This window comes from Zeus faber (assembly GCF_960531495.2).
Source record: "Zeus faber genome assembly, chromosome: 4".
Lineage (NCBI taxonomy): Eukaryota > Metazoa > Chordata > Actinopteri > Zeiformes > Zeidae > Zeus > Zeus faber.
The window spans coordinates 13,653,089-13,678,353 of NC_137191.1; the positions used below are offsets into that span (position 1 = coordinate 13,653,089).

The 25,265-nt window shown below is 43.2% G+C and overlaps 1 protein-coding gene across 1 annotated transcript; it reads right to left on the minus strand.

The window, feature by feature from the left end:
• Positions 1–78: 78 nt before the first annotated feature.
• gtf3c1 (general transcription factor IIIC subunit 1) lies at positions 79–24,534 on the minus strand. The gene is made up of 40 exons (XM_079999427.1): positions 24,083–24,534; positions 23,261–23,470; positions 22,002–22,178; positions 21,764–21,907; positions 20,794–20,890; positions 20,420–20,543; positions 19,973–20,152; positions 19,712–19,827; positions 19,498–19,550; positions 18,991–19,382; positions 18,718–18,771; positions 18,451–18,581; positions 18,232–18,365; positions 17,722–17,875; positions 17,323–17,426; positions 17,042–17,175; positions 16,718–16,876; positions 15,833–15,978; positions 15,167–15,264; positions 14,987–15,083; positions 14,684–14,867; positions 14,363–14,462; positions 13,956–14,088; positions 13,089–13,176; positions 12,855–12,919; positions 12,313–12,421; positions 11,812–11,954; positions 11,308–11,450; positions 10,893–10,977; positions 10,652–10,764; positions 10,206–10,265; positions 10,019–10,112; positions 9,023–9,195; positions 7,421–8,038; positions 7,192–7,331; positions 6,842–6,946; positions 6,321–6,616; positions 5,343–5,908; positions 4,513–4,696; positions 79–539 (listed from the first exon to the last, which is right to left on the minus strand). The coding sequence occupies exons 1-40, from the start codon at positions 24,301–24,303 to the stop codon at positions 336–338; spliced, it is 6,528 nt and encodes a 2,175-aa protein (XP_079855553.1). The 5' UTR covers positions 24,304–24,534; the 3' UTR covers positions 79–335.
• Between the last annotated feature and the right edge of the window lie 731 nt (positions 24,535–25,265).

The window sequence follows — 25,265 nt, forward strand, 5'->3', positions numbered from 1 at the left end:
TCACAACTGAACCGTTTAACTGATCCTCCTTCCTGGCTAAAAGGAAAACAAGTCATTCAGAAAAGTCATTTCATTTTATTTATAACTCAGAGCAAACATTTGTACAAAATAAACAAACAAAAAAGTTTATTTAAATAAGAACATTTTCCACAAAGGGGAAACAAGATGGATCCCTAACAAAACAAAAAAACCCCAGTATTACGCTTAATGAGAAGTGAAAACCCGTTTGACGTATTGCATCTGTCCAAGAGTTGATGACCTCAGATACCACGGCAGGGGCTCCGATCTAGAACCCAGGTCATACCAGGACACGCTGAGTGCTTCCCCAGTTCATTTTACTGGATGAACTGGTTCCAGTGGGGTTCGTTGGGTAAAACCTGAGCGAGCCGCAGACAGCAGCCGATGGTGGGTTCGTAAAACACCGTGTCCGTCCCTCCCTCCGCCGTCCCTCCGGCCTTCTGGCCCACGCAGCGGGAGAAGAGCGACGTCTTGACACGGACCACACTTTTCTTCCTGACACAGCCCATCTCGACGAGCGCCTGAAAAGGAGCAATTGTACAAGCTTCACATTAATGCTCGCTTGGTTTTTAGAAGTTATAAAATTATGTCATCAGTATGCAAGCTTTCCATTTGTGTGCATTTTAGTTTATTATTTCATGCTATCCTTTTTTTTTTTTTTTTTTACTATGACTATTATGTTTTCTTAAAGCAGCACACACACACACACCTTAATTAGGTATACCTGTTCAATTGGTTGTTAACACAAATACAAATAGCAACTCATTGCATTTAGGCATGTGGACATGGTGAGGATGACTTGCTGAAGCTCAAACCGAGCATCAGAATGGGGAAGAAAGGGGATTTAAGTGACTTTGAACGTGGCATGGTTGTTGGTGCCAGACGGGCTGGTCTGAGTATTTCAGAAACGGCTGACCTACTGGGATTTTCACGCACAACCATCTCGAGGGTTTACAGAGATTGGTCTGAAAAAGAGAAAATATCCAGTGAGCGGCAGCTGTGTGGATGAAAATGCCTTGTTGATGTCAGAGGTCAGAGGAGAGTGGGCAGACTGGTTCGAGACGATAGAAAGGCAACAGTCACTCAAATAACCACTCGTTACAACCAAGGTATGCAGAATACCATCTCTGAATGCACAACACGTGGAACCTTGAAGCAGATGGGCTACAGAAGCAGAAGACCACACCGGGTGCCACTCTTGTCAGCTAAGAACAGGAAACTGAGGCTACAATGGGCACAGGCTCACCGGAGATGGACAATAGAGGATTGGAAAAACGTTGCCTGGTCTGATGAGTCTTGATTTCGGCTGTGACATTCAGATGGGAGGGTCAGAATTTGGCGTAAACAACATGAAAGCATGGATCCATCCTGCCTTGTATCAAGGGTTCAGGCTGCTGGTGGTGGTGTAATGGTGTGGGGGATATTTTCTCGGCACACTTTGGGCCCCTTAGTACCAATTGAGCATGGTTTAAACATCACAGCATACCTGAGTATTGTTGCCGACCATGTCCATCCCTTTATGAGCACAGTGGACCCATCTTCTGATGGCTACTTCCAGCAGGATAATGCACCATGTCACAAAGCTCAAATCATCTCAAACTGGTTTCTTGAACATGACAATGAGTTCACTGTACTCCACTGGCCTCCACAGTCACCAGATCTCAATCCAATAGAGCACATTTGGGATGTGGTGGAACGGGAGATTTGCATCATGGATGTGCAGCCGACAAATCTGCAGCAACTGCGTGACGCTATCATGTCAATATGGACCAAAATCTCTGAGGAATGTTTCCAACATCTTGTTGAATCTATGCAACAAAGAATTAAGGCAGTTCTGAAGGCAAACGGGGGTCCAACCCGGTACTAGCAAGGTGCACCTAATAAAGTGGCCGGTGAGTATGAGAGTGTGTGTGTGTGTGTGTATATATATATATATATATATATATGCGCCCCTCAGTGCGTTGCAATGACATTTTACTGCATATATGTATGCGACAAATAAACCTCTGAATCTTGAATCTTGTAACTTTTGGGATTTGGCGCCCTAGAGTTTCACGGTGCTATTGCACTTTTACACCACTGTCGTAAAACTCGGTCCGTTATGCGAAAATAATTAATTTTACCGGACAAATTTGAACCTTATCAGTGACGTTCCAATAACAGTCTATGTTACAAATGCAGATATTATGTACACCTAGGTTACAGCGCCCCTCGCATGGACCTCGCTGCGGCCCCGGGGGGAGCCGTGGGGAGGGACGGGGCCCCCCCCGCTAATGGTGAAAGGGTGAAGCAAATCTTGTGGCGCAATGAAAGTGAGGGCCGCGGTGCGGGTGCACCACTGGACCGTCTCGCCTGCACCTCGGGGTGGTGGAGCAGAAAAGTTTTGTATGAGCATTGTTACCAAACATTTTGACATTTTGATGTAGCGCTGTGAAGCTTAACTCACTTTTCCCACGGTATCGCACTCGAACACAGAAGTTACAAGAACAGCAAGAACAGGCATTGGGGCGGTGGGGGGGAATGAAAGAGGTGTCAGTGCCCCATCAAAATGAGTCTGAAGCTGTTGTTTTTAAGGTAAAATAAGTTACATAGTGTTGCTTAATGAAGACGTCTGTAACACGTGGGAAAGTGTCAGTCACCACTTCAAATATATTAAACCATCATATCACCGTTATATACTGTATGCTGTAGCCCAGGATGAATTGACTTCTTGTTATCGTAATTTCCGGACTATAAGCCGCTACTTTTTCCCCACGCTTTGAACCTCGCGGCTTAAACAATGACGCGGTTAATTTATGGATTTTTCCCGCTTTCACAAGCTTCATGCCGCCAAAAAACTGAGCAAAAAACACATGATGTGCCAGTGCTCAGTTTTTTTGCGGCATGAAGCTTTCATTAGACCAATGAAATTGCCGAACGGGTTAAGGTGAAACAATGCAACTGTTTAGATTAAATCGAGGATGCTCGTGGCACAGTGGTGCAGTGCATTGCACTGCTGCCTCTCAGCAAGAAGGTCGTGGGTTCCCGCCTGGGGCGGGTTATCTCCCAAATAGGAGCCTTTCTGTGTGGAGTTTGCATATTCTCCCCGTTCTCACATGGGGTTTCCTCCACCTCACGTCAGTAAGGACCCCCACCAAAAACATGCACACATCATCGTCTGACCAGCGATGGACACTCGTCACCAGGTCCCCGGGTGTGTCCACGAATGCTGCCCACTGCTCCTGGCTGTGCCCCCGGAGGAAGGACAAGCCTAGGATGGGTTAAATGCAGAGACCTCATTTCATCGGCCACCATCCAAAAGCATGTGCGTGTGTGTGCATGTGTTGTAGTGTGGTGTGCTGTGTGACAATTAAAGATTATTTTTCTTCTCAAACTTCCCATCATTTACGGTAGTCATTTCGTCACCCTCATCATGGCAAAGACAGAAAGAAATGCATATGATGCAGCTTTCAAGTTGAAGGTGATCGATCTGGCTGTTGGAAAAGGAAATAGAGCTGCTGCACAGTAGCTTGGCCTTAATGGGTCGATGATACAACGTTGGAAACAGCAGCTTAAGGAACTGGCTCAGTGCAAAAAGACAACAAAAGCTTTCAGAGGGAAGAAAAGCAGATGGCCCGAACTAGAAAATGAGCTCGAAGACTGGGTCAACACACAGAGAGCAGACGGCCGAGGTGTTTCAACTGTGCAGATCCAACTGAAAGCCAAAACAATCGCCACCGCAATGAAGTTTGAGGATTTTAGAGGTGGCCCATCGTGGTGTCTGCCAGTGGGTCCTGACAGCGTGGAGCATTGTCAAAAAATCCACTCTCATCAAGGGGTTTGGAAAGGCTGGACTGCTGCGTGTTGAAGAGGGCAGCATGAGCTCAGCGGGGAATTTGCCTCCGGATGAAGGTGACGAGAGCGACAATGAAAACGATCCAACATCGGATGAAGCAATTCTGAGGCTGTTCAACTCCGACACCGAAGCAGATGACTTCAGAGGTTTCAGTGCGCAGGAGGAGGAAGATAGTGACCAATGACTTTCTTGGTAGGCTACTGTTTACCGCTATTTTTTCATTTTTGTTACAAACCGTGTTTCGTTAAAGCCTGTGTAAAGTTCATTTGTTTCAATGTACCGGTAGGCACCTGCCGCTTATAGACATGTGCGGCTTATTTATGTTCAAAATAATTATTTTTTAAAAATTCAGTGGGTGCGGCTTATATTCAGGTGCGCTTAATAGTCCGGAAATTACGGTAGTCTGTTTTCCGTTGCTTCTGTTTGTTTCTTTTCATGTATCAACCCTCACCAAACCGTGAACACATCCATGTCCCTAATACAACTCAAATGTAAATGCCGCATTCAAAAACATAACAGAAATTAAATTGTATTTTGTAATCTGAGCTGAAAATAAGTAAATACAAGAAATTTTATAACATAATAAAAAATTAAATTAAATTAAAAAAAAAAAAATAGGTCCTCTCTGTATTCCTCCACCAGCTGGGTGAGCCGTCTACCTCTATGAGATCCAGCACCGCCATCGGCTGCAGCACATCTTTGTAGTGTTCCACCAGAGTCTGTTGGGTGAGTCCTGGACGGGACATGATGTGGCACAGCACGCCCTCCAACATGCCTTTACACGCTGGACGGTTCAGACTGCCGTCCACCATGCGCCACGGACGGCTGATGAAGCTCATATCTCTGGATGCACGGGAACAAGGGAATGGGGAAAAAAAAAGAAACGACTTAAAAACATGAGTGAAAGCAGATTAAAAGGATGGTTACCTTTTTTCCCCCCCCTAACCCAGGCCTTAATTTCTCATCATCATTTCATCTTGCTGAACGTTTCACTAGGCAAGGTCTGAAGCCGTAAAATAAAACAAAAAAAACGTTGAATCTCCTTTTCAAAAACGGAAAACTCAACATGGTCAGACAGTTTTCATATGCTCTACCCCTTTCCTCTTTTACGAAAGAGAAAATCAGAACCGGGAAGTTGAGTCACTTCCTCCTGGCAAGCTGCTGTAGCCAACATCAGGCTCCGGATGTATTGCGGCAATTACAAAAAGTTGTTTGAAATTAAATGTGATATTACTGTTATCCAAAACATATTTCAAAGGTATAATGTGAATTTTTTTGAATGTTTTGAATGTGAAACATTTGCCCCATTTGACTGCACAGTAGGAAGCTGCAGCGGAATGTTTCTCAACAGTTCAGCAAGGTTGTGCTATGAACGGCTGCAAATGATGAAAAACAAACATTTGAACAAGGCCTGGCTTGAAATACAACAAACCGATCCTTTAACACCTGTGGAAGCATGGATCCCTCTCTCTCGCAGCCGCCAACTTACTTGTCACCGGCGTCCGACGTGGCTGCTGAGGGCGACGGTGAACAGGAGTCCTCATCTCCGTCTACCTCCATCCATTCTTCTTTGTCTTTTTGCTCCGTCTCCTTGTTCTTCCCGCAAACCCCGTTCTCCACAACTTCCCTCGTCCCTCGCCACCTTTTGCCCAGCGTAGGTTTCCTCGCTTCCACCTCGGGGTTCAACACCACATCTCCACTCGTTGTCGTCTCCGCATCCTGCTGCACGTCAAAATCCCTTCCGCTGTTGCGCTCCTCGCCTGTCGTTTGGTCCATTGGACCCCCCCTCTCTCCCGGCCGCTCTCCGTCCGTGTCCTCCGCCACTTTTTTGGCGGGTGGTTCCTCCACCTCCCGGAGGTCGTTTTGGGAGCTTGTGTGCATAAAAGGGATGTTGTGCTGCGTCTCCCAAATGGGAGGCATTCCTTCCTGTGCTGGGCGCCGCTGGAACCTGGACTTGGAGTTTAACGGCAGGAGCCAGGGTGCAGCGTGCTGCGACAGCACCCAGCGCTCCCCCATTGCCCCGACCTTCATCACCTGGCCCTCTTCCTGCAGCTCCTGCAACCAGAGAAAGTAGGGTGTCAATGGCACCAAAAACTGGATTTTGACACAACACCTAGTTAGTTACCACAAACACCAAAACACCAAAACAATACTGAGGGTTATCATACTGTTCATATTCATAGTGAAATTTCTAGTTAGAACATGATATTAGTTTAAACACCAAGAACCAGAGATATTCCAGCAATATAAATACATTTCAAGGAATGATAAATAAAGCAAAATAAAATAATATACCATTATATCTGTATTATTTCTATCTGTGAACTCTGTATCTATGCCTTGGCTTAGAGAGGAAAATAAATAAATAAATGACAAACATCGGCTCCGTTTGCCAAAAACAACAATAAGCATTTATAATTGTAAATGATACAGAGCATTAGCTTCAAGATCATTCAGCACTACATACCTGCAGGTACTGCTGCAGGCCCCTCGCGCCGGCACACGCTGGCTCTGCCAGGTGCACATGCACTCGGTACAAGTCTTGTGTGGACATTCCTCTTCCCCCGGCCTCGTCCAGGCTCGTCCTCAGCTCAGCGCAGGCCTCCACGTCCTGCGGGGAGAAACCCCGGTGGGTCCTGAGAGGCACGGCCCACTGCTCGGGGGAGGATGGGCCGGGAGGATGGGAGGCGAGGCGGATCGTGTGGGAGAGGTTTGCAGGGAGCAGAGATGGACCACATTTATAGAAGTCCAGTGGTGGAGAGTCTGAGATGAGAGAGGGACGAAGACGGATTTTTTTATTTCCTGTGAAAACTTACGCTATGTCTCACCTCGTGTACCTAACTGATATTTAATTTATTTCGAAATAATTTAAAAGTATTCAATTGGAATACTTTCTGATGACTTGGCGGTGAGTGTGTGCTCTCTCATTGAGTTGCAGCCCGGAAGAAGCAGGTTATAAACTGCAGAAAAGAGATGATCTACACTTACCTTCTATGTCAAAGATTTGGTGAGTGGGGGTGTTGCGCAGCTGAAACCTTAAGATACATGACTCCACCACAATGTTGTCATTGGTATTAAGATTACGCAATTTCACTAGAGAGAGCGGGAGAGAGTGAGAAAAAAACAAAAATTCAATATATTTTGCATGTTTAAAGAAAGATAAAATATGTAAATAAAGACATAAGCAAAGCACATTCTTTAAATTGAAACGGAATATATTTCCATCACTTAAAAAATAAAAAACAATTTGATGGACAGACGAAAGAAGAAACACCGGTTGGTTTCATCTCTCGGCAACAACAAGCAACGAGTGAGAACTGAAGCGTGTGGGGTCGCACCGATGCCGGGGAAGCAGTATCCACGCATCATCAGGTAGTTGGTGTGTGACGCCTGGTGGGCCTTCACCTCCAGCCTCTTCTTCCCCTCACACTCCTCACCCTCGTCTTCCTCGTCCTCCTCTTCCTCCAGTGCTGCGATGCTACCAGGCCAGATGAATTGAATAAACAAACAGACGTACAGAATTGTACACAGCTGTGTTTCCATTGACGGGTGTGTATGAAGCCTCACCCCTTGACAACCTCGTTGTCCACCAGGGTGCTGTCCACCACGACCATCTGCTTCGGAATGGACACGTGAACGGAGAGCAGTCCCAAAGACATGAGGCTGAGACAGGCCACGCAGGACCCCCCTGGGGAGTCCAGGGGGAAGCGCAGCATGTGAGACAGGTCCCGGGGTTCCTGGTTTGACGGGAGTTCCGGCCCGGGCGGCTCCAGACTTACATTTAATGAGAAAGAGTCCTTTGCCTGCAGGTGAAGATTATTCTGTGCATTTGTCTCGCTTGATTTCATTTCCTCCGCCTTCGCATCGCGAGGTTCCATTTCCGTCCTTTTTTCTGTCTCTTTTCCTTGATCCCCTTCGCTCGTCAGTGTGTCGTCCCTATCTCCTTCCTCTTCCCTCAGGATCTCTTTTCCTGGCCCGAGACCCTTATTGTCTTTACCCGGGACACATGCTTCCTCTGGCTCTGCCCCTCTCCCCTTCGGCCCCTCCTTTGCGTCTGTCATGCTCTCAGTTTCGTGGTAGAAGGAGGTGGGGGGTTCATCCTCTCCCGTGCCGTTGTCAGTCAAAGTTCTTATGAAGCGGAAGACGTCCGTGAACAGTGTGAAAGGAAAGCGCCATGCGAAACACCTGGAGGTGAGGAACGGAAAATAAATGGTATAAATGTTCTGCATCGGCAGCTAAGATGGCATGAGTTTTTACTAGGGCTGAACGATTTGGGAAAATAATCTAATTGCGATTTTATACACCGATATTGCGACTGCCATTTAGTATCGTTTTTCTTTTTAAGTTCCTTATCTTCAGTATTATTCACTAAACACAAGCAATAAATCATTCTATAATATGACCAGCACAAAAAACGAGACAGTCAACATATAAACTGCTCTTTCCCGGAGGCGAGGCCTGCGTGTTATTATGAAAAGAGATGAATTGATGCATGAATTTATATGAATAACATCTTCATTTAACTATTGAATTGTAAAAAGAAAAACCTTCAATCACAGTAGAATACTGACTCATTGATTTAACTTCAAGCCTTGTAATTGTTAGAATCTAAAAAATTCTGCGCGCATCGCTGGCACGTGCATAATCGGTGCCGCCCAGACACGCACACAAAATGTTCGACGCAAAAACAATCTTTCCCTCTACACTTCGCGCCTCCAGGATGGCGCGCTATGTGGCCGCCCATCTCACTGATAGGAAGATCCGGCCCTGGACAGCCGTATTGGTGAGATTGTGTAACATAAAAAAAAATAATAAAATAAAAAATAAAAAAAACCCTTTACATTTATTTTTATTTTATTTTTTTAATTGTAGGCTTTGCTATTTGAAAATTGTGTTCTGTTAAATTGCAATGTTGGTTTAAATTTGATTAATCGCTCAGCCCTAGTTTACACACAGATCCATTTGTGGTGTTTCCATGGACACATCCATATGGGTATTAATAGGGATTGTGGAATACGAATACTAATATCAGATGTAGGACTGACATCAGCCTGCAGCAACCTGTTGGGTATTACTTCCCCAAGAGAAAGATCATATGCCAAGAGCCTTATCAACCAAGACAGACTACATTTGATAAAAACAATGATTTAAGAGACGTGAGAAACTCCCCTGTAGTATGTCTGGGACAGCTGGTAAGACATGGGCAGGATGGGCAGCGCCCGGTTCTTCTTGGGCCCGAAAACCTTGCTGACCCGACGGCGGTTGACCAGACCCCTCTTCCTGCATTCAATGAACACTTGGCACAGCACTTCCTGGCTGTACATACTGTACATGTGGAACGTCTAGGGGAAACACAGGCCATGAGACACCAGAACCCCATTCATCCCAACCTCTGTCAACTGAGCCATTCTTTTTTTCCTTTTCCCACCAGCTGTGTCAGTCAGTTTCTGGGCAACGGTAGCTGCAAAACACATGAATATATGTCTATTGTCATCTGCTTATTGAAAACTCATTCATGCACCTGAAATAACTCTTATAATTACACTAAATTAATGTTAATTTATAACTAATAATACATTAAAAACCTTTTTTTTTTTTAAGTTAGTGGGGTCATTGCGCCACGTCCTGCCTCATGCACGCTCTACCCAGGCTCTGTCCCTCGTCTTAACAAACCGGAGTATTTCCAGGTCGTGATAATGCGCCTGACATGGACAGTCTCCGGTTGTGAGCTGTTGTGAATGGGTAACTCCGGGCAATCTGCTGACCTGATTATCCGGACATTGTCATGAGTGCATGTGTGAAAGCAGCTTTACAGGACTTAAAGGATCTGCTGCTAATGTCTTGGTGCCAGATACCTTCAGAGGTCTTGCGGAGTCCATGCCTCCACGGGTCAGAGCTGTTTTGGCGGCACGAGGAACTACACGATATTAGTGGTGGTTTTAATGTTGTGGCTGATCGGTGTATGTACATGTATTTTTATTCATGTTTCAGTCAAACGAACAGTCTCCATATCGACTCTAAAAGTCTGAAAAAGTATTTGAGGGGGGAAAACAGATTGAAACAGAAGAATGTCCAAAAGAAAAGAAAAGAAGGAAAAAGTTTGTGCTGATGTAGTAATAAAAGAAAATAAACATTATTTGGTAGGGTAAACCTTTTTTTCCACACCTGAAAAGACCTTGAAGTCTTCATCTGAGAGTTGGACATGACCAGAGTGCTCTGGATCAAATTATGCAAAACCAATGCATGGATGTCCTCCAGACTGTAATTGCACAAAAATATACACAACTTAGTCCCCGATAATATTGTATTTCAATCAAAAACAGTAAGTACAGAAAGAGAAGCACATCCGTACCAGGTGATGGTGTCTTTGAAGGACATCTTGTTTTCATCATCTATGGTGTAGACTTTATACCTGCGGTGCACAAGAGAGTCTCATGTTCCATCTTTAGACCTAACAAGTCTGCATCCCATCGGCCTCGAGTTATTGCCATTAGTACCAATGTTGTTCCCAACAATCAAACAAGCCAGGGGAAAGGAGCAGTGTGGAAGCTGATGGCGTCATCCAATCACAAGTTCCCCGCGGGTCCCCTGCGGTCAACGTGACCTGAGGAAGTGCGCCACCATGTCTCCTCAGTGGGAAGCAGGTAAACTCAAAGGATGTGGAGGAGCCATGGCTCCAACTCTAAAGACCAATAGGACCCAGCCCAATTCTTCACATCATGGCATATATAGCACATAATGAAAAACATCAACGTTACTCCCCGTAGCGTCCCCCTCCCCCGTTCCCCCCCCACTCACTGAGCGAAGAGCTGGTGTTTTGTGTTGGGGATGGTGACGTCGCAGGAGGCCATGGAGGAGCTGAACTTCTGCCTCAACAGCTTGACGTACGCACAGAAAGCTTCAGCACAATCCTATCGGCAGGATACAGACACACATGAGCACGCAATCAGAAGTGAAAGAGCAACTGAAATCTCACAGGATTCAGACTGAATATGGACATACAAACACTGTACCAAACTACGACGCCAAGAATACACACCTCTGGTTCGTTTGGATCAGTGGGTTTGTTTTGTGCCAACTGTCCCATCAGAGTCTTGTCCTGGTACACCTCAGCGAGACATATCCTGCAATGCGTATGTGTCCACATAAAATTGTTCAATTACCAGTTATCTGACAAAAAAAACAAAAAAAAAACAAAACATAAAGGGAGACAAAGTAAAGGGAAGTTGATATTGTCTATAAAAGGGCAAGGTAAAAAAACAAAAACGTTTGACCTATTCATTCCCTCGTCAAGTTGGTTTCTTATCCCACTAACTTGCACGGAAAAGACACAATACAGTTTATCCTTGTTCCGCAATCAGAAAGGCCACAGCGAGATCTACTTCCTTATCATTTCTATGGCCTCGCTTTCTAAATCGATCCCCCCCCCCCCCCAGTGGTGTGCGTGCACCAACCTGTAATTCAGCAGCGTCTGCGGATTCTTGAGAATGTATCGCGTTCGTCGGGCTACAGCGAGAGATGTTTTGTCCATGGATTTCTCCAGCTCAGCTTGGAGCAGGTCTCTCACCACGCAGTGCGGAACGAACGGCCTCGTTAGCTACAACACATCAACAGCAGAGGACCCCTTAGTAGCACTTACAGAAGCGCTTTAAATAAACACTGAAGCATTAGAATGGAGAGTGGAACCAATTATTCAGGAGGGAAAGTGAATTTCTTTCCTTTTTTTTTTTCTCCCCAAAACTGAGAGAGCGGCACATCAAAGTGAATGCATATTTTCACTTGATGCGCGAAATGCACTTACTTTAGTGTCATTTTTGTTTTCCTTTTTATTTTGACAACCACATTTTATTTCCAAACCAGATTGTCCTCAAGTAAATATTCTCCTCAACAAGTTCAGAAAGTAAAAGAATAAGCATGAATCTACATTATTCAACTTTGGCGTGTTTTTTTGTGCCCACCTCGCTGTTGAGGAGTTTCAAGGCCACGCTGCAGAGCATCATCATGGAGTCCTCCTGGACGGACCAGTAGACGCGCTGCCTGGTCATCCTCTTCAGGGCCCGGTGGTCGGCTTCGTCATGGGCGGGAGTGCGTTTCTTGGGCTCTTCAGAAACAAACGCACATTCAGAAACCAAATGGCACACGGACGTGCACACGCGGGCAGATTGAAATGAACTCATTTTTCCCGAGGCTCTACTAGGGGCGGGACGAAGAAGAAAATAAATCAATGCTGCAATACTGTATATCGTGATACTTCCTCTTGCGATATCATTATCAATACATGGGCACCTTATTTTTTATTATTTTTTTTTTATTGACTTGAACCAAGGTATGCAATACCCAGCAGTATTTCAATGATGCACTTTGGTTTGCGTGATAGTATCGTAGCATGAGATACCTGGTGATTCCCAACCCAAACATTCATATTTGTCCAACACTGATAGAGGCAAAGCGACTGGTACCTTTCCTCTTTTTGCGAGGGACCTTGACCACCTCCTTCTTGGTTCTCTTCCTCTTTTGTCTTTTCCCTCCAACTACTTGCTGGTTCCTGCTAGCAGGCTCTACAGCCATCTGGAGAGAGATTTTGTTTAAATTTTTCTAAATAAATAAATAAAGTAGATTTATTTTTGTTTCATGTTTTTTTGTGTAAGCTGCACAACAGGATGACAGCACTTAAAAACTTGATGCTTGGTCATATAGTCAACACTACTAATGATTTTTCTCTTGTGTTTAAATATCGTATGAGAGCACTAATAGTCATCGGCAAAATATTGTCAAATTATCGGTATTCATTAAATTAAGGTATTCATCAAAAAATATCATGATATTTGATTTTGTCAATATTGCCTGGGTCTATGTCAGAGTAAGGATTAGGGCAGGAATCATGGATCTGTAATATTAAGACACGACAGTCATGAAATAAACCTCCTCAATGGTGAGATGAGTGATTTTCTTTTCTTTTAAAACATGTCATTTTTATTCACCAAACCAATGTTACTCTTACTTCTACATCTTCTTCCATTATCAGCGGGCGTTTGGTAGACAAACGACGAGGGCAGGTCGTTACTCCTGTGGGACACGGACGCACATGCACACAAACAAGCAAGCATCAAACACAAAATCAAATTTACTTGAGTTGATTTAATCTCACAGACCCTGTCACACTATCACATTGAATTCTGAATTTCCACTAGAGGCCACTAGATAAAAGGGTTCAGAATGGGCCCCTGACACTCACCAGCTTTGAGTGCTATTCTGAGAGTGTTTCTACTCAAAAGGCTTTTCAGTCTCGTCTTGGTGTCGCTCATTTCTTCATCAGTGGTGTTCTGCGCACACACACGCACGCACGCACACACACACACACACACACACACACACACACACACAATAACTTTATTGATTGCCATTGGGAAATATGTCGTCTGCATTTAACTGTGAGGAGCACTGGACTAAAGGCAGCTTTATGGTCGCACATCAATACACCGCAGGAGCTGCTTCCGGTCCTTGCGTAGGACGTAGAGACCGCCGCAGGAGCTAACGTGCACCTCTCCAAAAAAATCTAACCACTGGTAGGGCGACGCAGCAATGCAAGCGCTGTGATTGGCCTGCTTGTATGTAATTTCCTTCCACGTCATTTCCTCCACATTTGACTTTTATAACACAAACATTACTATGAAAAAATACAAAGATTGAGGACTCATGGTGGGAAATGACAGGGAACATTGGGTTGGACATTACAGAACGTGAATTGTAAGGTGAATGGTCCATTTCTTTTTTTTTCATTTTTATAAATATTTTGCACACGTGGATCAAAAACTGCGATGAGTAGCACGGCAAAATTTGGGTAAAACAATAAGATTTGCAATATCAGTAGGACCATGTGTTATAACATGTGGCATGCGCACTGCCAGCAGGGTTCTAGAGGCATGCAGTCAGTGTGGCAGAACTATGAATAGCTCACCGCACCATAGACATCACGGTGGGAATAGCGGTGCAGTTAACGCTGAACCATGTCTTAACTCCAGCTCTGGAGACAATGCCTTAGTCAAGGAGTGTGAAACTGACGTGCACATGGCTTTCACAGTGGGAGGAACTGTGCAAGTACCTTTTTGCAAGAGAGAAGCCGGTTGGTCCACAGCCAGTTGCGCTTGAGATGAGAAAAGAATTCAGAGTCCAAACCTCCTGCTCCTTTGCCATCGCCTGGTATAGATCCATCATCGGTTATTTCACGGCAGCCCCTGCATTTAAATACACGTGCAGAATGGCGTAACCAGAGAGTGACACCAATTCCCTCCCACCCCATATTGGGCTGCTGCTTCATAAAAAAATAATAATAATCTGAATGGAAGGAAAGGGAAAAAAGAAAAATATATAAAAGATCCATCCCAGATATTGACCGATTTTTTTTAACCTCAAAATATAGGTCGAATACTTTTTTTGCTTGTGGGAGCAGCTTTGTGATGCCATGAAAATGATATTAAGTTGGTCTGCCCAATTTTACCCTAAACTTACTTGAGAAGGTCTGCAAATTTTAGGAACCCAGAGCGCTCTTGCAAGGCTGGAGGAGCTTGTTCCATTTCCTCCTTTTCCCCTCTCTTGCTGCGGATCACTCCTAACACACACACACACACACACACACACACACACACACACACACACACACACACACACACACACACACACACACACACACACACACACACACACACACACACACACCCCAAGTCTGTGTTAGTATGTTATCGTAACTATATTATATACACATGCTTATATACGAACACACAAACATACAGTATATGTGTGCATGAATTTATTTGTGTTATTACTTCGTACCCAGGGGAGTGTTGAGGCAGACACAAAGCAGGTCAAACCAGTAGTTTTCCACGTCCTGAGCAGTGGCGAGTGTGTACTGTCGCCTCTCAAACGGTTTGTCTGGCAACTCTGTGACCTGCCAATAGTGAGGCTCAGCGCTGGTCGTGTCAACGATTGAGGCATGACGGCGTACATACAAAAAGATCTGGCATGGTAACAGAGCAGAAGTAGAAAAAGAGGGGGTGCTGTTGGTCCAGCATCTGCGTATAATACAAACTGGATGTTTCTCAGCACTGACAAAGTCGAATAAAGCTCATGGCATACCTGGTCTTTATCCTGGAACTTCTCAACGGGACCAAACTGCATCAGACCCATGTAAGCTAATTTCTGCATGTTCTCATGGAAACTGAAGATGTACCTCCTAAGACACACACACAAATCAATCATTTTAGCTTGCAATTTTGCATTCATAAGAGAAATAAAGGAGGACAGAGAGTATCTCACCGTTTGTAAAGCAGCTGCCATTTCATTTTGGAAGGCAGGGCTCTTATAAGAAAATGCTGCTTCACAGGATCGTTCAGATAATCCTCCAGTCCATCTATCTGTGTACAAGACACACACACACACACACACACACACACACACACACACACACACACACACACACACACACACACACACACACACACACACACACACACACACACACACACACACACACACACACACACAAAAAAGTGAATTCCTTTCCAGTGCCCTATCTTCCCAACTCAAGACATTCAACATTGTCAAAAGAATTAGCATCAAAATCAGTTTACTGGGCTTTTAAGCACTGTTTTACATTTTACAGGAATTTGTGTTGGTAATAACTGGTGCATTTTAGTGCAATGAGTAGCAAAGAAAATAATGCTTAACAGTCAAAAAAATAAATAAAATAAAAAGCCAAACATGCTCCATGTACCAGCTAATTGGCAGTGGTTGCAAGTATAAATATGAATATAAGCATGAATATATTTTCTTATTCTGTACATGATGATACATGACACGTATACAACAGTATGAATGCTAATAACAGATGGTTAGTTAACTTATTACAGTGTTACAATATATTGCACAGCTTATTACACAGGAGTGTCTCAAAGCGGTAGAGGTGTGTTGGTTTGATGTTACCTGGTAGTTAATTTGCGTGATCTGTATAAAGATGGAGAGTGGCAGGCAGAGCAGCACGTCGCTGACCTGTGCCCAGCCACGCCCATACTCCTTATGGACACGGATGGGAGGCAGGAACCTCTTCCACGACTCTTCATTCACATAGACTACCAGAGCCAAGTGAGAGAGAAACCAGGCAAAGAGTAGGAGAACAGGGATGAGGAAAACCTACATGGAAACAACGCCAGAACTCCTAGCACTGCTTAGTTTTGATCACTCAGATCATATTTAAGTGAACCGATTAACTAGATCAATGCACTCTATCAAAATGAGATCTGAGATGATTTACAGCAGGGGACACGTGGCTCTTAAACCTACGCTTGCAGTAAGATTAGCTTGCATCCAATGATTAGTTTCATAATTGATTCATCTGATTGATGATTTAATTAACCTGTGTGACTATTTTAGACCATGAAATGATAATAAAATAACCTAATAAAGGTAAACATGAGTAAGACCAAGCTCAAAAAACCTAACCATTACGAACAAAAATATTACCAGGCAGAGGGTTTTGCACAAAAACTGGAAATGGCACACTTTTTACATCATTTATACATCATACATTACCGGATAATGGATTATCCATTCAATTTATTTTCACTATGACCAATATCCTAATTGAATAATCGGCGATAATGCTTCACCTTGTTGGGTCTTCTCTAAAAATGGTTGGAGAAATAGGTTTAATGAGCATACCATTCTCACACCTACCTTTCATTTCGGTGTCAAAGCGATGAGGTTCTGACGCATTCGTAGAAATTTCAACGCCCAATGACGTTACCTCCGAATTAGACAGCGTTGATCCCACCAAATTTGCGTCAGAATCTGGCTGCGCAGCACCCTGACCTGGGGCGCTTGGATCTGCCTCCGGTTGGTTGGATGAGTCCACTTGAGGGGAATCCTGTTGGAGTGGATGTCCGTATAGGACGCACCACAGGAAGGTATGCATGACACGCAGACGATGCATCTTAGGTTGGAAACCCAAATCCCTGCTCAGTCCCTTAACTGAGGAGAAATAAACAAGACATAAAAAGGTCATATAACATAATAATGGGCGTAAAATAGAAGTAAATTATTTGTTTCCTCCATGGTCTACCCAAAACAGCTTTGAGCAGATATTAGATAACCACAAGATATATAAAATGTTTATTGTAAGCAAACACACAAAACCTGTTTTGGGTTTAAAATCATATTCTTCAGGGCATGTTTTCTTTTTGTTGGCCTTTCCTTTCTGTGCTTTGGAGGCGAGGGCGTTCGTCTCTTTCAACTCATCGCTTTGCTCTTTATCTTTCTCATGTTGCAGACTGAAGAATAAATGTAACAAAACGGAAGAGGAAGAACATTTAATATACATACTAGAGACAAAGCTGATTTGGCCACGTATCCTGATAACAATTCCACCACAGTTCATTATCGAGCACCATGAGTTTGCTGTCGCGATCTTAACTTACTGTGCAACAGAGTAGGAACTGGATATTCGGAAGCGGACTTGGTCTATAGCTCTCTTTACAATCTCATCATTAGGCTGAACAGAGGGATGGACGACCATTTCGATCTGCCGGAGGGAGATGAGCAGAAGACAGCAATAAAAGAAAATAAGCAAATGAAAAGAATTAAAAGACGACTCAATAGTTCCCTGCATCTAAGATTGCAGTGCAAAACTGACTTTACTGAGCCGCTGTTGCACACAACCTTTAATATGATATATACGCAGCAAATAGTTTGTTTTCTTCACCTTGTAAACCAGTTACATCATCACGATTATTTAATAAAAGAAAATGTATTTGAGCTTGAATAGGCTGTACTACAAACCATAACGACACACTATAATATCTCTGGCTGTCGAGCACCTTTTTGCTGACGCCGTCCTGCACGACGGTGGTGGTGTACAGCTTCAGCATGCCCTCCTTGGAGAGGCTGCGGATCAGACGTATGATCGACTTTTTGCAGCACTTGGTGCTCACCCCATCCTGCTTTTCATCGTCGTTGATCATCTTTTGGAGCCTAGATAAGGAAAGCAGTTGTTTAGCGACTATAACTATAACTTGTCAACTTGTGAGTATTTTAGAACACAATTAATCTTACTGACATGAGCACTGAGTCTGTAATGACACACTATGTGCAACCTCAATGGACTTTTTAATATGTGAGTAAAAACATTTGGATGGCCACTACCTTTGGATGGCTTTTCAAACATACTATGTCCTCATATAGTTGCGCCATTGTTCTGACCGGCGTACATAATGTCTGATAACACCACACTGATAACACGTTTCTGACATGTTAAACACTAATTAAGTGTACTGCATGGTATGCTAGGATTCCGTTCTGGACTAAACAGAAGAGGAAAGCAAACTAACATGTAGAGACCCTCTACGATCTTGAGGTTGTGGACGGTCTCCACGATTAGATTCTTCCTTCTCAGGAGGCGGTACGTCTCATGGGGCCGCTCCACCAGATGGGTCCAACCCTTTTTGGATTTTACACAAGGCACCTGCTCCAGTCGAACAGTAGAGGGGAGATGATTTAATCCATTTCTCAGAATGATCACATGTAATGTGGAACTAGTCAAGACCGACCTTCTGTGTGGGACTATCCTCTACGACTGTGACGTTGTTCTCTACTTCATGACTGTTGCTGTTCAGAGCCTCGCTCTGATCTAACAAGTTGCAGGGGCTTAAGATCGTGCCATCGTCATCTTGGGATTGCACTGATAGGAAAACAATAATTATAGATAACGTCAATCATGAAAAAATAATAATAATCTTAAGATACTCAAGGCGTTTTAGGAATTCAGAATGACTTGACATGGTATGGAGGAATCTACTGCTAGTCACAATTCTCACCCGCAGTGGTTGAAGACTCTGAGGCAGATGGGGTGGTCCTGGATCTGGAATTGGCTGGGGTTTTACATGGGAGATGGAGAAGTTAATCAATTCCAAGCCAAGTTGAAGGAGTCTTACTTTCCTAGCTTAGATGACAAGACAACAAAATTCATAATACGAGGCAGAAATGGAAGTCTAAAACATTAATTTAACTCAGTTTCATGTGAGCATGAGCCACACGAAAGGTCTGAGCACTCTGAATGATTCTGTGAAAGAAAGGTAAAGGTTGCTCACATCTCTTGGGTGTAGAGCATGCGGCTGAGAGCTCCGCTTTGTCCTGTTTGGAGTGTAATGCTTTCCTGCCTTTCACGCCGGCTTTCTTCTTGCTTCCTCCTGACTTTCCTTTCGACTTTCCTTCACCTTCCTTGCATGAATCCTGATCTCCTTCTCCTAATGATTGCACTGTCTCATCGCCGTCTCTGTCGTCTTCCCCTCCTCCCTGAATCTGCTTGCCCACTGGCGTCTCTGTGCCTTTTCCTTTGGATCGAGGTGTCGCCCGTGATCGGGGGGTGCCGGGGGAAACCTTGGAGTTCTGAGGTGTTTTAGGTGCCGCAAAGGAACAAAGCAGCTTGTTGCGTTCCTGCTCCTTGGCAAATTGCTGAAGGTGGTTACTCACACCAACACACCTGAAAGATTTCAACAGAACGAATGGATACAATTAATTTCATCTGATTTACCGATACATAAACATGACTGATACAATGTCAAATTAAAATAATACCACCCCCCCCAAGTACCCACATGTGGCCAATAAATTTTGTAGTCCTCTGTCGCCCAACATCCTCCATGAATCCCTGTAGAGTTGAACACATAAGAACATTCTCTTTAAGCATTGAAATTCTGCTCCAACAAGTTTTTTGCACTTATAACATTGACACTTTCCGAGTAACAGTAGTTTCACAAATCTTCTCAAAAACGTCCTTGGTTTAGTGTAAATAAAAAACACATATCTCACCTTAATCATGCCCTCCCTCTGCAACTTTCTGCAAATCATACGGGCCTCCAGTTTACCGATGTTCATCCTCAACTGTAAGGCACTCTGGGAAATGCCTCTAGTGCCAGCAGAAACAACTTTATCAACAAATAGGAGGAAAGGAAGGAATGAATCATTTGGAATAAATTGTTTGGACACTTTTGTAGCTTAGGCAATGAGAGCGAGAGAGAAAGAATGAATCCAAAATAGAAGTTCGGTTGGAGTAAGGGGCGATCGACGCACCGATATGATAGGCCTGTAAGACTAAATCCCTCTCCATCAGTCGTCCCTCTGGAGGGAGAGCTTTTCTGCCCCCACCAGTTGCATCTTCTTCACCATCTTCATCGTCATCGTCATCCACAATTAGTTCCTTCTTCACATATGGCTTCAACAGTTTTAAACAGCGTATGGTTACTTTACCCCCTGGAAAACACAGACACATACATAAAACATACATATCTCAGATTTGATATAAATCCAGTTTAATTTGAACTGAATCTTCATCCAAATAGGATATCCCATAGAAGGGTGATATCACACATGATGAATGCAGTCAAACTTTACTAATTAAGGTGTGTTTGTGTCCCGGACCACCTAAAAATGCAGTTAGGGTGATCAGATCACCCGGGACTCTGACAAGGTGTGCGTTTAGTTTGCACAAGCAGAGTTGTGCACAATAGTCCATCATACCCTTTTTGGTGGTGCAAGGTCCAGCACTAGGATCAATCTCTTCCAAAGGCCGACTCATCAACTGGACCAATTTGGCAGCCTGCATGTACTGGTACACGCGCTTGAATGTTGTTTCATTCACATTCTACAAAAAAAACGTAACATATAATTTAATAAAAAAATATATATCAACATGAAATTCAAAAAGAAAAAATATGTGCAAATATATGGGCAATAGCGGTTGATATAGCGCACACACACACACACACACACACACACACACACACACACACACACACACACACACACACACACACACACACACACACACACACACACACACACACACACACACACACGATGGGGAGTAACAAAAGAGTGAGAAGGTGACTCACAACTTGTTCCTTAAGAGTGATTAATGACGCCAGTTGTCCAGGTGCCTCCATCAGAGCGTTGGACAAGGATTCCATCAAGATGTCATACTTACTCCTCCTGGAAAACAAGCAGAAAATCAGTAAGACACCCTAAGCCCTTTAATTGTTAACTACACCCTGGAGCTTTTTGACGTTAAGTTCATCTCACTTGATTGAAAAGACGTAGGGTGTGCAGCAGAAAATGATAACATTTGAAACAGTCTGATAGGACACCACTTTAAAAATTCATACTCGTGAGATGAGTAGTCTTGTAATTTGTCAATATCTATGACGTTATAAATGTCAGTGTAACATTTTTTACTTAGCACCACCTTGCAGTATTTATTGTTATACCAATGTTGTTATTACACTAATCTCTGTCGCAATGTAGCTGAATGTTATTCTCCCTTGTAGGTCGCTTTGGATAAAAGCGTCTGCTAAATGACTAAATGTAAATGTAAATGTAAATGTAATTTCCCACAATTAGGTTGACAAAAAAAGTCAAATACAGTCAATTACAGTGTATTGTCTGTAGTCACAGTGCTAAACATATGTACTACACTGCGTATAAACACATCTGTCTGGCTCACACAAGAGATCATGTCGGCTGAATTTGCTAACCAAAGAACGATTGATTTGTTCACGTCATCACTTAATACATTTTTTTCCTTCTATTAATTTTGCCTCCTTATTTTTCCCCACGACCAGACTTTTGCTGCACGTGCAAAGCTGGTTCTCAACAAACTCCTTGAACAATTACCAACAAACAATTACACAAAATCTTTGTGTAATTGTGTATGTTTGAGTGGGATAATTAATTGTAAATTGCTTGAGTGGCTAGAATAAAAAAAACTATATAAATGCAGTCCACCCACAGATTTCCATACTATGGCATGGGCATTCAGTAGTAATAAAGATTCAAAGCATTCGTGTCTGTTTTGCAGTTACAAACCTGTTTATGTGGAAACGTTTGAGCAACAGGAGTATTGAGTGTTGCTGATGACCGTTAGACAGCCGTATGACATGGGACTGCATGGTGATGAGACCATGTCTGTCGAGAAACCTTCTCATGTAATGCAGCTTCCCAGCATCTGTCCTGTTCAAGTAGTATAGCAGTTGTTAGAAGGTGCCCAAAACAAAATAACAAAACACTGCAGGGATTAACCTGTTGCCTAATTGAAGTCTCATACTTGAAGGAGCAGGCGTGCAGATCCCTCTGCAACTCTCCCTGCCAGCGTGCTCGGCCCAGTCGCTCCAGTATACAGTAGGAATGGTCATTGAGTTTCAAGTCAGGATCATTCTCTGGGCCAATAAGTGCACGAAATCTCTGCATCTGGGACGCCACAATAACAAGCTTTTTGCCATATCTGACCAAGAAAATAAAAGTTAAAAGAGGGTTAAGAACTGTACTGGTACTGTATAGTTAACTGGAAAACCAAATTTCCATAACACATTTCAACAATGTTTCCTTGAAAACATCTCTCTATTCTAGTGTGCCTAATATTCACCTACAGGTACCAATAGACATCCATTACTATCCTGTAGGGATGCCACAGTGAGGATTTCATGACAAGGGGTAACAGGCAACCAGTAACACCGGACATTTTACAATTTTACACGACACAGAATGCACGGAGTGTCCCCGTTCTGCACGGGCACTGATTACAGATGGAGGGAGACAGGTTTGGATCTATACCCGATCTGAGGTCTCCTTTAGCCTTCTCTCCTCTCCTCCCGTGACAAACAGACTGTGCTGCGACTCTGTTGTGCACGCATGAAGCAGCCATTTTCACTTTTATAGCGTCGGACTGAGAAATGATAACATGCTTAGTATTTTATAAATTAGAATTTATTTTTTCATTTGATGAATGTCGGTACCGATGCGCGAAAAGTAGCTTAATGTTTTTATTTCTATTGAAAAGTAAATAAAAAAATAAAACGATGGTGGGCAAGTAATGTCATCGGTGTCTGCCCGAACACCGTGTAACACCGGTTACAACGATAACCGTGGCAATCCTACTATCCTGTCATGAACTGCAGCTGTTCCAATATTTCTGCTGGTCAATTTTAAGACCAATTTTGGTTTTCATTAAGCTGGATGAAAAGCGATCCGTAAATATTTTGAAGAAATCTTTTTTTTTTTTTTTTTGTTAAACACAGAACACTATACCTCCCTTCAAAACCGCTCATTTATAATAGACCAGTCATTTAAGAGTAACTTGTTTACGTCGTTCAGCCATACCCGAAACAAGGAATGAATTAACACACGCATAGTGTGAACTTTAGGCAGAGGCAGTGAGGAGAAATAAAAGCTCAAGACTGTCACTGACCGCCAACCTTTTTCCATTAGAAAGTTTATGCATGCCTCAACAATTTGTGAATAGAAAACCTATCAGATACTGTGTATGTTCAAACAACCTCTCCCTTAGTCTTTCATCGCTGTACCAACCTTTTGAAAGCCTCTTCTAAGGTGATCAACGCTTTGAGGGCTTCAGTGCGGACATTCTTAGTGACATTTCTCCTCTCCTTGTAGAAGACACAGGAGCCCTGTATCCCATTTTTGTCTTCCACTATGACCTGGACAGGGTAGACGTCGTTCTTTGAATCTGTAAACTTTTCGGCCCCCTGAATTCCTGTTTCCGGGTCTATGTCTGCAAACCTGAAAAGGGTATATGAACATAGACACTCATCACAAATATACTAATGTGTCCCACTTTTTAAGATTACTTGTGTGGATAGAAAGATAAAGGTCTTGGTTGATATTACGATATGAGACTAAATATCATTAGGGAATCAAGATATTTAAGCTTAAATGTTGTCAACTGAGTTTAGATTGAAATTTGATTGTTGAACGCAACAATAGTAGAGGTATTTGGTCGAAAATAGTGTGATTTGATTTTCTAGATAGCGTCCACATTTGAGTGCAGCTTGGCGATACAATATATGTCATCCTAGGGTGTCAAATTAATGTATTGATTTAATCATTTAAAACGAGGATTAGAACATGTCACTTCCTGTCATAAACACAAATGTTCATGTTTTCTTTAAGTAACGGCTCAGTTTCAACTTGGTGACACAACGATCACCGTGTTTTCTATTAAGTAAAGATCACAGAGTGTAGAATAATTTACATCTATCTATCTATAACAACCACATATCCACACACACAGTCTCGGATCTGTTGTAAAATCTGGACTTCTTATATCATGCTGACATTACACTAATAGCAAGTAAATTTAAAAGTAAACCGATTGACAAACACTCCTGTCACCTGTCAAACAGCACGACATCTTCCCTCTCTTGAGGAAGTTCATAGAACTCAAAGCCGGCATTAGCGACCAGGGACCTCCAGATGTATTCCTTGGTGCATGTGTCGAGTTTCAGGGCAAAGCTGGGTTTTCTGCTTTCCAGTCTGATCCACAGAGAGGGGGCGGTGATCCCGTCCAGTCCCTCCAGTGCGACCTCATCCTGCACGGCGCTCAGCGGGTCCATAGCATGGCACAGGCGATGCTAGCGCGGTTAGCTACTTAGCTTAGCATTTATATCGCATCAACTGTGGACGTTTGAGACGCCTTTCAAGGGTAGAGTTTTTCGTTTCTATATATGTATACGCATATACGTACACAAAAAGGCGAGTTAATTTTCTTCTGAAGTTGTTAAAATAGTTTGTAAGGCAAACAAACTATTAGTAAAATAAACTTCAGCCGCTATGCGCTTACTGCAAATAGCAGTTCCCGTGTTTCTGACGTCACACGGTGAACTTTAACCTTGCGCTACACGTCATTCACAAAAACGCTGAAAGAGGCGGTGCGGGCTATATGTATTTTCTTTTTTTATTTGAGGTATTTGCTTTTCATTCCCAGTTGATTTATTGATTACATTTTTGTTTGATTCAATAATTTTTGTAATGTTAAGATATGGTTTCACAATCCTATGTTTCAGTTTCCTGCTGATTTTATGACATTATATAATTACATATATTATATATTTATCTCCAGCTGTTTGCCATATTAAGTCTGTTATTCTGTTATACATATATACAGTATATACTATACATTATACACACACATACACATATATATACATATGTACATATATATATATACAGGTCTTGTGGGGTGTTCTCGGTATGCAGTGGTTAGTACCTACCAAAAGCGGTCCAAGGAAGGACGACGTCAACAGGGTCATGGGCCATGATGGCTCATTGATGCACGTGGGGAGGGAAGTCTAACCCGTCTGGTTCGATCCCACAGAAGAGCTACTGTAGCACAAATTGGTGAAAAAGTTAATGCTGCTATGATAGAAAGGTGTCAGAACACACAGTGCATCACAGCTTGCTGCGTATGGGGCTGTGTAGCTGCAGACCGGTCAGAGTGTCCATGCTGACCCCTGTCCACCACTGAAAGCTCCTACAATGGACACGTGGGCATCAGAACTGGACCATGGAGCAATGA

Excerpts from the sequence above, each read along its gene's own strand:
- gtf3c1 (XM_079999427.1), bottom strand. The coding sequence starts at position 24,303 with ATGGACCCGCTGAGCGCCGTGCAGGATGAGGTCGCACTGGAGGGACTG. Across the intron at positions 10,113-10,205 it reads TTCAAAGACACCATCACCTG|TCTGGAGGACATCCATGCAT; the intron begins GTACGGATGTGC and ends GTGCAATTACAG. Across the intron at positions 5,909-6,320 it reads GCCTGCAGCAGTACCTGCAG|GAGCTGCAGGAAGAGGGCCA; the intron begins GTATGTAGTGCT and ends CTCTGGTTGCAG.